A 14,490-nucleotide genomic window follows, 5' to 3' on the forward strand; every position below is an offset into this window, starting at 1 on the left:
CAAGCAAAATCCATTCTACATTAAATGATACCCTTGTATATCTGAGGTAAAGTACAACAGGTGGTAGGCCCCTTTATCATATAGAGCAGGGGTGCCCAAACCCCGGCCCTGGGGCCACTTGCAACCTAGTAGTAGTAGTAGTGCTACTGTTACTGTGCCTAAGGACAGGAGCTTGTAATCTAAAATTTGAAATAAGAGAATTTGGTGGGCCGATGTAAGATGCTGGAAGCTGGACTAGATGGGCCTACGGCCTGTTCCAGGGGGGCTGTTCTTATGAGAAGCAAAGAAGAATAAGATGATAGGGAAGAAAGAGTAATAGTGAGAAAATATGCATTGAATTTAATTGCACATAATTTCAGTATTTGATTATATCAAAGGTGGTCTTGTGGAAGAATATGAAAAGGCAGGGAGAAGTGATGTTACATAAATATGGTTTATATAGAAAATATGGTTCCAGTCATATTGGAAATAGAGGGGAGAAAAGTTTAAGTTGTTTTGGGGATCAGGAGACCTTTGATAAATTGGAAGATGATGCTGGAGCAGCAAGCAAAAATCAGGGACAGGAAATATGAGGACAGAGTAAGGTTGTGGAGAACTTGCTTTGGTCATTTGACATGCTTTGGTCAGGAAATGAGTACTGGGGGGTGGAGGGGTTTGACTGAATAAAGATGATGCTTTTGGTGGCTGTGTTGAGAGAGGGATGAGGTTTGACGTAGATGGCCAGAGAAATGAAGGTTGCTATAGATGTGAGAAATTCGAATAGTGGAAATGTGAAGACTTCTGGTAATTTTGTTTGGGAAGAAGATCAAAATAATGTAGTATTAATTAGTCCAGACTGTTGTGAGAGGTGACAACATTTTTTGTCATGCTCATTCCGTCACAGTGTTTTGCTCTTAAATTTTTTTAAAAAACCCTCTGTAACTTTGGAATTTAGGAGTCAAAGATGAAGTAAATTTGTTTGAGTGATATGTGTGTGTCGGGAAGAATAGATCAGATTATCATCTGGATAAATGTATAGGCATATTAGGCTGTGTAGCTAATTTTCATCACATGAAATTTTTCTTGGTTGGTTGTAAAGAAATACCATCATAGTCACATCTGTGTATTTCATGAAGCATGAGAGAATTTAGAATTGCCTTAGTGGAAACAGCTGGAAAAGCAAAATGCATGCCGATATTGCTTTTAACTGAGACAAATTTGTTTTCTGCTACCTAAAATCTTGATTGAATAACTTGTTTCCTGTTAAAAGAAGCTCTCCTTATGAGGACAACATAAGTATTAAGTACAAATTAGGAAGGATAAAAAAAACACTTGAATGGTCTATACCAGGGTTTCTCACGCTGTGGGTCGGGACCCACTAGGTGGATTGTAAGTCAGTTTTAAGTGGATTCCCATTCATTTCAATGTGTATTTTGTTTTTAATATATTAGACTTGATGCTACCATGGCATGTGACTGCATATGGGAAAATGTTACAGATCTGTACTTTTAACAGGCTACTCTCTCTCTCTCTCTCTCTCTCTCTCTCTCTCTCTCTCTCTCTCTGAAATCCGGTATAGATAGGATTTCAGCCTTTGAGATGTTTGGGGAATTTTTAAAAAACAGATCAGCATTTATTTTAAATACATTTTAAACATATACTTATTGTAAACTCCTAATTTACTTAGATTTGATTTTGTTGAATGGGGTGCTAAAAATTTTCCTGCTTGATGATGTAACTTCCTGCCATGGCATCACTTCCAGGTTAATGACATCATTCCTGGTGTGTCCCAACAGATTGTCACTCTGAAAAGTGGGTCCTGGTGCTAAAAAATTTGCGGCCTCTGGTCTATACCAAGATAAGAGGAAGGATGTCTATTACAGTGATCACTTACTGGGTGGGGGGGAATCATATTTTAACATCTTTGTGTATGGATGTTATACTCTTAAAGTTAATCAGAGTGTACTCTAAACTGTAGTCCAGTTCCACCAGAAAATCCTATGGCATTGCTAATATTTTTCCTTCCTAATTCAGTAGTTTTATGAAGGACATTTTTTGATGAGGCTAGGAAGGGCCTAAATAGAATCTTTCGGCAAGATTTGGAGAAATCTTTCTAAATCACTGAAGAACATTCTGTGCTTTATCAAAAACTGTTTTAATTGTATACTAAAGGTGGGTTAATAGCCTGAGACTACTTCATAGAAAACAAATCTTGGATTTCGCATGGATGTGAATGTTGTGAAATTTCTTGTGTGTCCATGTGATGGGTGAAGTCACAAAATGCTATTATCAAAATAACTTTTTAGTCTTAACAATGTTTTGTTTTTTGTTCTGTTTAATCCCAGGGTAAATGGCAAACTAGTGGCACTGAAGGTTATTAGACTTCAAGAGGAGGAAGGCACCCCTTTTACAGCCATCAGGGAAGGTACGCTTGCTTCTTTAATGATTGCCTTTGCCCCCCCCCCCTTCTTTGTAATTACATGTATCCTCTTTTCAACTTCTTGATGCCGGAGAACCTCAGGTTTCTCAAATTGTATGGTTATGTTCCCTGTAGGAGGAGGATTGCTACTTACAAATCAAAACCACACTGCTGTGTGGGAGTTGCATGAAAAAAACAAATCTGTGCTTCTGTATTATTGGCTTATATAAGAACGGGTGTCAAGAGTATATGACAGTGTATGCGTTTGTGGAGGTGCAGAAACGCCAGTGGGAGTACACATTGAGGATATTATGTTAGCAGAGCTGTGTGCTATGAAGTAGCACCCAAAAGGAGGATAACATTAACTTGGCTACCTTCCTTGAATGATGCCTTATACGTTAACCAAAGCTGCACACAAAAATTAGAAGGTCAGAAAAGGTCAGTGTCGGGAGATAATCTGTGAAATAGTTGTTTCACACTCTGTGAAATAGAAGAAGACAAAAAAAAAAACAGGTTGTAGAATTTTTCAGTAGAACAGGTTGTTTCACACTCTGTGAAATAGAAGAAGACAAAAAACCCAAAAAGTTTGGGGTTTTTAGATATGCTATATAGAGAGAAGGGAAGATCAGCATTATTTAAAGCAGAACTTGTTTTCTGATGATAAGCCAAAAGAGCCGATCTAAGCTAAAGATATAAGCCCAAATAGTAACATTCCAAGGCTGGTTTCACAGTTCTCTGCATTTAACAAAAAGTAGGTGCAATTAATGCACACAGGGAAGTACCCAAGGCTAAAATCCTAACCTCACTTTCCTGGGAGTAAGTCCCATTGAACACAATAGGACTTACTTCTGAGTAACCTGGTTAGGATTGTGTCCTAAATTTATTTTAGAGATCTGAATACTTATGTAATAAAAAGTAAATACATATGTGCATACAGTTTGTGAGTCTGTCTGTGGGAAGCATATGAGGAACAAAAATGATTTCTTTTTATAAAGTGTCTTTATTATAATAATAAAAGAAAAAATGGAAGATAAACGTAACACACAATACAATGAAAAGAAAAACAATGTTAGAAAATATATAAAGAGTACAGATAAAAGAACCTCTAATAGTATAGCATGGGCAAAGTCAAATATTCTAATTCAGCCATTTTCAACCAGTGTGCCATGGCACACTGGTATGCCATGAGTGGTCTGCAGGTGTGCTGTGAGAGTTTGGAGAAGGTCATTTATTAGTAGAACCACTGGGGGATGTGAGCCCCCCCCCACCAACAGCATGGTGTGCCTTGTCAGTTGTCAAAAAATGGATGATGTGCCTTGACAATTTTAGCACCTTGTCAGTGTGCCACAAGACAAAAAATGTGGACAATCACTGTTCTAATTACTTACAGCTTTATGTCTTAATAATTAAATTTTGACCCATATATATGTTATACAGTATCTCCAATAACCCTTTTCAAATGGTTGTTCCAGAATAATCTCTATCCCTTACAATCTAATCATCAAATCCACAACTCATTAACTCATTATTCTGTTTTTCATGCAGAAAGTCAATACAGGTGTGTGCCCCTTAGCGACATTCAGGCCAATGCCAGATCCCATATGTGATGACCACTGCTGGTCACGTGGTCATCGCGGGGCTCATGCCTCAATTCTCTGAAAACAATTTTTTCGTTATTCAATGTCAGCACTATTGTGCTACTTTTTCAGACCCCCTACAGCCTAAATAGCATACTGTGGAGAATGCCCCCCCGCTCGATATTGGTTTATGTCTCAATCCTGTATTAATCCTGTGTTGTACTGACTCAGTAAAGTTGACACAATGTTGACAGAGTCCCAGCAATGACATGCTGGTGCAGCCTTCCCAGTAATGTTGCCAGCATCTGTGGAAACCACCACACTGCCCAGCATCCATGAAGTGGCAGCCTGATGTTAGTGTTAGGTAGATTGTTAAATTTTTTCAAACAGGGAGCCATATAGTTATTTATGAGACTCTGGGAGAAATGACTGTTCTTTCCCAATTGGTAATGGTGCATTCCTGAAAAACAGAAGGGTGCCAGATGTGTGTTTGACCAGCAGCACCAATTGTTGGAGTTCCTTGCATTGACCAGGGGATAGCAGACACTCACTGGAATTAGCTTTTTAAAAAATGAAGGGATAATTATTTGACATACTGAAGGTTCAATGCTGGGGAGACAAAGATACAGCATCAATGCATTGTGGCATTGGATTCCCTCTCTTCCTTTGCTTATCTGTGTTGGGTGCATTGCTTTTGCTTCTGTTGTTGGCATAGCATTTTTCCAGCATTGGGGATGTGTGTGTCCTCTGAAGAGCGTTTAGAATATGGCGTAAATCTGCTCCTTGTATTTCTATTCATGCCTTTTGCGCTCTTTTGTTTTGTTGCTGTACCATTTTCTGTGTCTCATCTGTTGGTGGGGCTGTTGTTGCAATTTTATCCAAGGACAAATTCCATGGCTTATGCCACTCAGACTGGTGTGGCACCAATATAGGATTGGGCTGTTTGTGTATTTGCATTTATATATGAATAAATCCACATTTATATAGCAAGTTATTGCAAGTGTAGTGCACTTTAGTGAAACGGATATGTAACGTTAAGGGGGTAACAGCTGCCACTGATTTCAAAATCGCTGATAAAATAAGAAGGCATTGAAGAATTGCATAAATTAGCTTCCGATCAATCCTTGATGCAAGACTAAATTGCTTCCTGTAACTGAGCACTTATTTCTTGTCATGTTTCTGAAAGGTTGCTGTGAAGTTAGGTACTGTATTTAATGTGCTGACCTTACTTGAGTCAAACTTTGTTGCCTTGAAAGAGAAAGATAAGCTGTTTGAGCTTTGATTTGCTGGAAATAAGTTGTGTTGCGTAAAAGAGAGAATTGGTTTCAAAGGGTAGCTTCTAGATTCTCTCTCAGTTTGGGATATTATTACTCTGAAAAAGAAAAAAGGTTGGGATTTTTTCCCTAAGGATATGTTAATAGTATTTATTACACTTACAAGGTAATATAGTGAAAAAAAAATTCCATATGAAGACACCAAAAAATTGTTAATTTTCTAAGCATACTTTTCTAGGCAAGTGAATGATAAAGTTAGGCAGCTAAGTGCCCAATCCTGTCCAATTTTCCATTGCCGATGCAGCTGTGCCAATGGGGCATGCACTGCATCCTGTGGTGGGGGGACAGTCTTGGAGGCCTCCTCAAGGTATGGGAACATTTGTTCCCTTACCATGGGGCTGCATTGCGGTTGCACCGGTGCTGGAAAGTTGGATAGAATTGGGCTCTAAGCTGATAACTGGGGTAATTCGCAGTGCTGCACAAAATTCTAATTTTGTCTGTTTAAAGTTGTTATTTTGCCACTGCACCTGTAAAGAGACCACCAGCAGCTGCTTTTTTTGCATCATTGGCATATTTTATTCAATTACATTCTCTCTTTCAACATTTGTAATTTTATGTATTGTTTTTTGTCTGGGTATTTACTGTAAAAGCAAAGAAAAGGGGAAAACATGTGTCAGGGATCAGAGCACTGCAAAGTGAAGTATCATTCTTCAACTACTGGCCATGATTTTATGTAATATTTAGCTGAAATCTATGCCATTTCTTGGGTGAACGATATGCTCACAGATCTGCAGTCTTGTGTTTAACATGTGTTTGAAATAATTTGTTTTCATATGACAAATTTCATATGACAAATAACCCCTGCTAATTGGGTAAGAGGCACTTTTTCAAGTGGGTGCTCCTTTTTTTAGCAGGGGGAGAGTAACTGGCCCACCTCACCCCAGCACTGTCTGTTCTAGTGGCTGTCTGCTGGTATTCATTTGCATCTTTTTAGATTGTGAGCCCTTTTGGGACAGGGAGCCATTTAGTTATTTGATTTTTCTCTGTAAACCGCTTTGTGAACTTTTAGTTGAAAAGCAGTATATAAATACTGTTAATAATAATATGACACCATGTGTTAATTTAATTAGGCTCAATTCCAGAAGTGAGACAAGCTATAAGTTTAAAATATGGGTACTGTCTTGATTTTTGCCCTTTTTAACCAACTAGTTTCAGATCTAAAATTGTTGACCTCTTTGAACAAAATCTTCTAAGCATCATTAATTTTCTTATGTCATTTCCAGTTCTGGTTGTAAACTTGGAGACACTGATGCATTTCTTTAGATTAATTTTATTCCTCTGTCACTTTCTAGTCTTCTCTGAGAGCCAGCTGTTTTCTAAAACTAACATTTGTATTACTTTGCCATCTGTTTCTCTGAAATGGAAATTAAAACAAATCACTGTAAAGGTGAGAGCTTTGTGAAGCTCTTAATGAGTTCATGGTTTTAGTGTAAAACAAAATGGCTTTTTAGAAATGGGAACACACAAAATTGTGTGTTTCTGGATTTATATAGCCAGGCAATATATTGCTTTTCTTCCCTTATTTGTACACTCTCACACACAACTGTACATGCATGTTTTCCATTATCTGTTTTTTAAACATAGTACTATAGCACAATTTCCAAGAAAAGTGGAAAATGTATTCAGAGAAGAGAATGGACTGTGTCAGTTTCTATCTATCAAAATATATTAATCAATATACCTTATTAATATGAAAAATTCTAATTAAAACCTGTTTAGTACTATTCCTGTGCTTCCCAAATTTTAACACTGGAACCCATTTTTTAAAATGACAATCTGTCACAACCCACTAGACAAAATATTTTGAAAGAAATGTTTTATTTATTAATAAATATTGGGGTTAAGAAATCAAAGGAAGGATCTAGAAAGGTTGGGAAGTAAAATAAGAAAATACTGAGTGTGAAAAAAATTCTTGCACTATGTCAGAATGAAATCATTTTACAAAAAAGATTTTTTTAATTTTTTGTAGCTGATTTTTTAAGAAAATCTTAATATACTGACATCTCAAAAATAGAGTGTAGAATATCTAATAATAAGAGTGTAGAATATCTATGAAAATAGAGTGTAGAATATCTAGTAATAACAAAATAATTTTAAAAAATGCTCAGGTATTTTGCATTTCTGGGAAATCAATGGAATCAAGAAATATTGGAATATGATCTCTTCGTTAATACCAAAATCAATAGTTTACAAAAGAAAAATCCTATTTGTGACATGATGAAAGATGAGATACAGTATGCTTATTTAATATGAAGTTAAGGTGAAAAGTTTTTTCTTGTTTTCCAGCATTTACTGGTGTGTGTGTGTGTGTGTGTGTGTGTGTGTGTGTGTGTGAGATAATTACCTATATACTGATAAATTTAGGGGTTTGTCTAAAAGTGTATTTAAGCTGATCATGGGTGATTGTCTCTGACCAATCCACATACCCATGTTAAGTTTCTTCCAAGATTTGCATGGTGATATATTATCCTGGAATGCAACACTAGGTAATCATTATTTAATGTGTTTTGAAAACCATTTTGGGTTATAACACTTCCTAGGATAGTTGTTGGCATCCTTCAGTCTCAGAAGACTATGGTGTCACGCTCTGAATGGTGGATCTGGAACAGAGTGTCCCCTCCAGTGCGCAAAGCCTGGGTAAAGTAGGTATGGAGGATAGGCTGTTACCCATGCAGCAAATCCCCCCTCTCCACGTCGCTGAAAGGCAGAGGCCAATACGGTTGGTTCCAGCGGCATCGCAGGAGTTGCCAGAACGTGACTGTGTTCAGTCATGAACTGCCTCAGGGACTCCGGCTCCGGATTTTGCCTCGAGGTTGACTCCTGAAGCCTTTTCCTTAACTGGATGTAGCCACAAGGCAGTGGAGGTTTGGGATCAGAGTTTTCCTTCTCTCAGATTAGCTGTCTTCCCAGGCTGACGAGTCCCATCTACCCGGTGGCTGTTTAGTCGCCTCTTACGACAAGTACAGTCAAACAGAGGGCCTATTCTTATCCCTTGCCCCCAGGGGACAAGGATATCCCCCTATATTCCTAGGATATAGTGATAACATAATATAAAGCACATTCTCAAGATTACTTCATCTCATAAGGATCATGGTAAAGTGCCTGAAAGCTGCTTTTGCCTAACAAACATGATCATTTTGAATCAAAATGAAAATCTTGATCATTTTGACTTTGTCGAATTATTTGACTGTTCCTACTGAAACAGATCCCAAACTGGGGTGCTTGAGTTGACTTGGGCTACTGGATGACAGTTGTAACCACCTTATTAGTGACTCTTAGTACTGAGAACTTGGTTGGGTCTCAATCTTTCTTTTATAGTATCTGACTTATTCCATCATTTTCCTCTATCTAACCTTCCAGTTGCTGACAAATTGTCTGCTGAAACAAACAAGAACATCTCATACTTATAAGCATGTACCCAGACAAACAATAAGAGCATTTATCCTAATTTTAGACTCTTGCATCATATGCTAGGATGCTTGCTCAAAACTCATTGGGGAATCAAATTAAAATGGAGCCATCTGTTTATCTTTACATTTGCTCATGAACAAAAAAACCATGTCAAGTTAGTATTACATAATCACTTTGCTAATAAAATACTAGGTATGCTGTATTCTGTGCTGCTTGTGCTTTCTAGTTTGTTTTTTTCACATTTTATATAAGGGAGAATATCTACTTTTGGCTGTTGGAAGTTTCAGCTACACTTGCAGCTTTAAAACTAGAGTCTGCTTCTTGATTTGCTTATCTTGAACTCTCTAGGTTGCTTTCTGCAACTGGATGCTACTGGCTTGCTATTTCAATTCCCTGCTGTATGTGGAGGAAGAAGGCCAAAATAACCCCAAAATGTAAGAGTTATAAATAGGTTCTACTGCATATGTTAATTCCTTTTTTTAAAAAAATTGAAATTTGGGAAGTGTGGGATCTGGATATTTATATTGTAGTAACTGCAGCATTTTGAATTTTTCTTGGAATTGGCTACTGTCATGATCTGTCCTACATATAGTAGGACTGACAGCCCAGTTCTTTAAAACTGGCAGGTTGAGTATTCCGCCATTGTTAACTGCCTTATGGCAGTCGCAAAACACACTCCAACAGTGTGTGAAGGCATGCACTTCTGGAGTTCCAGCAGGAAGAGCATTCCACCATGTGCTAGAGGATCATCATGTACCTGCCAATGCAGGTAAGGTGGGTGGGGGGAGGGTGGAAAAGGACAGCAAAGTCCTGTTGGGAAAGTTGGATCAGCCAGTTTCTTTGTAGAATAACATACTCTTTGAATATGTATGTCCCTTTTAAATTGCCATTCAGCAGGCACATGCAATCCATTTCCACACCAGTTACATGTCCTTATGGCTTGAATAGGCTGTTCAGCAGCCATGTTGTGTATCTCTCTTTCTTCTCTGCTTTGAAGCTCCACTGCATCTTGAGCTGCTTTTTCCTATTACTGCTCTAATTTCTACAGCACATTTGAAAGTAAGGTTTTCCTCAGTTAATTCTCTTTTGAATACACTCACTATGTAATCCACATACAAACTTTTATTAAGAGAGCTTGATGCATCATTAAGGCTCCTCTTGAGGTCTTGAAGTTCTGAAAGAGTTTTTAATTCTGCTACACATGAAGAAACAGATTCACCTTTCTGCTGGTGCCTCTTGTGAAATCTGAGCCTTCCTACTATGATAAGAGTTTTGATGATAGATGTAGCTGATTAATTTGCACTATTTCTTTAAAAGGGTTGCTTTCAGGCTTCTCTGAAGCAATCAAATTCTATACAAGACCATATGTTTTTCCTCCCATAATACAATACTGGTACTTTTTTGGGGGGGGGGGGGGAGAATCTCATTGACATCCAGATACTGCTCCAGGCTTTCTACATAAGAAAGCCAATCTTTCACAGCCCTGTCAAAGGCCTGTAATTGTCCAGTACAGCCCACCATGTCACACAAGTTCAGGTTACAGTTCTGTACCCTTCAAGATTTTTGGAACGCACCTTCATCAATTATAAGACATTTTCTGGAAATCTCACTCTCTTGCACACTCACACTCTGAAACACACACACTCACACAGAGGTTTCTGTTGAGTAACAAAAACAGTATATAAAATTAATAGATTCAATAGAATACCAGATTCTACATAACCAGCTACTAAGATTCACTTACAGTGCAAACCTATTCATGCCTACTCAAATGTCTGATTGAAGTCAGTGGGATTTATAAGTCTCCTAAACATCATACAGAAGAGTTACAATTGGGGAATGACAAAGTATATATGCACACACACTCTACGTATGCATGAAATAAGACCAACTATCTGAAGGAAAAATGGGAAAATTTCAGGGTTTTAGGGCCTAATCCTAACCAATTTTCAAGCACCAATGCAGGTGCAGTGCAGACCCAAGGTAAGGGAACAAATATTCCCTGACCTTGAGATGGTCTCTGTGACTGAATTGCCACCTCAGGATGCAGCACACACCTCACTGACATGGCTGCATCAGTGCTGGAAAATTGGATAGGATTGTGCCCTTAATCTGATATTAAGGGTAAATCCTAACCTGAGCCAGTACAACCAGGCTGCAGTTGCCTGTGCTGTATCCAGCACAGGTTGGGAAGCTACTGGAGGTCACCTCGGGATAAAGGAATATTTTTCCCCTTATCCTGTGTTGAGCCTCTGTCTGTCCTATGGGGTACTTGGATCTGCGCCAACTATTCAGCTGGCACAAATCGAAGCAGCCTGTGTAATGCTGCACAGGCTGGGAATGAGATTAAGTTATTGTGTGCACTGCTGTTGCCAATCCCACCCCCTCCTGGGTCCGATCCTCTCCCATTCTGTCCTCCCCTGGCCTGAACACCCTCCCGCCACACTATCCCACCCCTGCACTGCCCAATGCAAACCTGTCTTCTCCAGACAGTGCAGGGACTGGATCCAGGCCAGCTGACTCCTGAGACGACGCAAACATGTTTGCAGCACTTGGGAACTGGTGCAGGGGGCTCATGCTGGCTCCACTGTAAGTTTGGATTGGTCTGCCCAGGTGTTAATCCGTTCATATGGTAGGGTTTTATCTGGTTTTATTGTTACCTGTTTATTTGCAAGGTATTATGTATCTTGTTCACAGCTATTTTAAATTATGTTTTTATTATATTTTGTATGCCCCTTGAGCTTTGGATGAAGCAGGATATAAATGCTTTAAATAAAATAATTAACTTGGCTTTGACTTTACAGTTGCTATGCCTGGTTATAGCTCTAACATCTGTTAGCTCTTTTCTGATGTGTGCATGAAGTGACAAGTCACTACTAGCATTTTGGTATCTGTAGGAGCACATGACTTGTCATGTCATATTGGTTAAATATATCATATCTTAGGAATATTAAATATGCATTACAGTGTGAACATTAAACACATATTTCAGGGCAAAATAAAATATGGGTAAGATTTTTTGAAGGTTCAGTAGAGAAAAAGGTTCTGCTGTTACCACTCCACATATTTGATATACTTTTTAATTGAAGTGTCTGGCTAGGATAGTCCAGTGCTGACATACTGAATAAAATACTTGTGATCTCTCTCTTTATTGTAGGCAGCTGACTTCAGGTCTGTGAGAGGCAGATAATAAATTAATTAAATAAAAAATAAGTATGCTTGTTCTGATATGCAGAAAGTTACATTCATTTTCTTTGAAACGTATCAAAATTCATATTGACAAGGGAGAAAAAATCAGAAAAGAATGAGGAAAAATAAAAAGGCTACAATGCCTGGAATTGTGCCCTGTGGGTTTAAGAAGGGTTTAAGAAGGGTGGAGGTTGTGGAGCATGGAGAAAGGAGTACACAGTGTAACTACAGATTGTGGGGATAAATCTTCAGAGCACCTGCCTAGTGTTACTATTAATTTAAATTGCATATGCATTCTCATATGCTAATTAACTAATTTTTCAGACTGTGTACTTTTTGTCTTTCAGCTTCTCTTTTGAAAGGCCTAAAACATGTAAATATTGTGCTGCTTCATGATATCATCCACACAAAAGAAACGCTGACACTGGTATTTGAGTTTGTGGTAAGTTTAATATTTTTTTCCCTTAATCAAATCCAGAGTCCTCTAAAAGTAATGGCTGTCCTTGAGTAAAAGAAACCTGGATAATTCATGTAACAGTCCTTTGTTGTTCTTGGATATGTATTTCACTATTTGTAACCTAGTCTACTGAGTGTAGAAATCTAGTAATTTCATTAACCATCATCATGATTAGCCTCAACTCTTCATGTTGGTAACTTTTGCAAGGCTTGGTTGGAGTGCAAGGCTTGGAAGGGCTGCAGCATGTAGGACTAAATCTTCCCAAGTGACTTGCAACTGAATGGCTTGTGTTGTAATAAGCAGTGTCAGAAAAAGTCTGGTGAATGTAATTCATCCTCCATAGCTTTTCTCCCTGACTTGCATTTCAACTACTAATTAAAACTTCAGTTTGCACAGTAGACAATGTAATGATCTAATTTTGTTCGAAGAATTGCTTTGTGAAGTCTTGAGCTTGAACTCCTAATTAATCATTCTACATTGTCCTAAGACAAATATGGTATTTGTGTTGAATGTCTTCAACATTTAGCTGCACCATTGTACAATGTGCAATAATTAACCTCCCAATTTCTATGGATAGATTTGGGAATATTGTAATTCTTAAGAAACAAATGATTCTTGAGGAGGTCAGACTTTAAAATAGAATGTGTTCTGGTGAATATTGTTGTTAAAGCTCTACAGTTCTGAATTTTAAATATTTTTAGTAGTTTTATGTGATAAACATGTTTCTTCATGCTTGTTCTGCCTGAGTTTTAATGTTACATGGCATGGAGGAGGCTGTGCTTCCATTGCCCCCTCTTCTGCATTATGAGTTGTCTGTCTTATGGAAAGCCCATTTACCTTGCCTATTTACATATAAATGATACATTTTGATAATACGCCTATTTGACTGTGGGACAACTGGTGCAGAACAGTTGTAGACATGACATTGCAGACATTAATATAGCTAAATTCTTTTGTCCAAATAAATGGGAATTTCAGTGTTCTCCAGATCAAACTGAGTAGTTGTTGATGAGCCATCCCTTTTAATCTTATGTAACAGAAAATGCATTTTGCATAATTTTTACATGAATAGAATTTATTGCTTTGTGTCAGCTACAACATAGAGTTGTATTTTGCATAGGGAAAAATTAATTATCATGGAGTTATACATCTGTTCCATATAAATCTAAAGGCTTCTTGCTGGTTTTCAGCCTTTGCTCATGTTGTACTGGTAGAACAATACATCCTTTTTTTCCTCTAGAGAGGCACAAATGCTGAAAAACCTGGGTGAACAGGAGGAATGGGAGGCAAAATGGCATGGATATGAAATATCCGAAGAAGGATAGTCTGTATTAAAGTCAGGTTGCTCTTCGTTATTTCCCTTTGCACTTGACTTTCCTGTTACAGACCTAAGGGGCAACCAGGAGAAGGAAATGCTCTTCTTTATACGTATTAAACACCCTGGCTATTAAACAGCATTTTTGCTTCTGAACGGTTATTTAATTATAAAATAGGGAAAAAACCAAAAAATAGATTTCCATTTTAGCAATAAACTGATATAACTTACACAGTGGGTTTTTTTTTTTAAATGAGCTCAGATGTACACCAGTGGAGCATTCTGAATCATGCTTAAAACATTTTCCTTGCAATCCTGAGTACAGTGAGACATTGAAGACAATAGACTGATTTGGAGGTAAATCCATGTCATAGCTGGGTTAGGTTTGCACATTCTTTCTTTGACAGCTTCTCCTTCTCTCACTCAATTCCAGATTTCTAATTTAATGGCAAATGATAGGTTTGACTGCAGGTCAGAGTTAGGAACCATGATCACACCATGGTTGCTAGGTCTGACTGGTGGACTAATGTTGGTTTATGCAATGCCCAAAATAGCTTACGTGATCTAACAGCAAACCATGACTTGCCATGAAAATCCGAAGCCAGGAAGTGTGGGGGCAGGGAGAAGAGAGGATGAAGAAAGTGTGCTAGCCTGAGAGTTATGCTTGCATGTTCCCATGGACACTGTCTGCACCAAATCAAAGTCCAGTGATGTTTAAATAGCTAAAAGGGTAGAGGATTGGAATATACGTAGTAATGTTTGTTCCAGAGTTGTCATTGTGTTTCAAATCTGCATGAAAACATTGAAGC

At 38.1% G+C, this 14,490-nt stretch overlaps 1 protein-coding gene across 3 annotated transcripts in view; it reads left to right on the forward strand.

The window, feature by feature from the left end:
- Window positions 1–14,490, forward strand: part of CDK14 (cyclin dependent kinase 14) — a 348,112-nt gene that overhangs the window by 109,294 nt on the left and 224,328 nt on the right. For all 3 annotated transcript variants that reach the window (XM_066628515.1, XM_066628517.1, XM_066628516.1), the window contains 2 exons: window positions 2,325–2,404; window positions 12,257–12,351. In XM_066628515.1, coding sequence (XP_066484612.1) covers window positions 2,325–2,404; window positions 12,257–12,351 — 175 coding nt within the window. The remainder of the gene's footprint in view (window positions 1–2,324; window positions 2,405–12,256; window positions 12,352–14,490) is intronic.

This window comes from Tiliqua scincoides, chromosome 5 (genome assembly GCF_035046505.1).
Source record: "Tiliqua scincoides isolate rTilSci1 chromosome 5, rTilSci1.hap2, whole genome shotgun sequence".
NCBI classification, from domain to species: Eukaryota; Metazoa; Chordata; class Lepidosauria; order Squamata; family Scincidae; genus Tiliqua; species Tiliqua scincoides.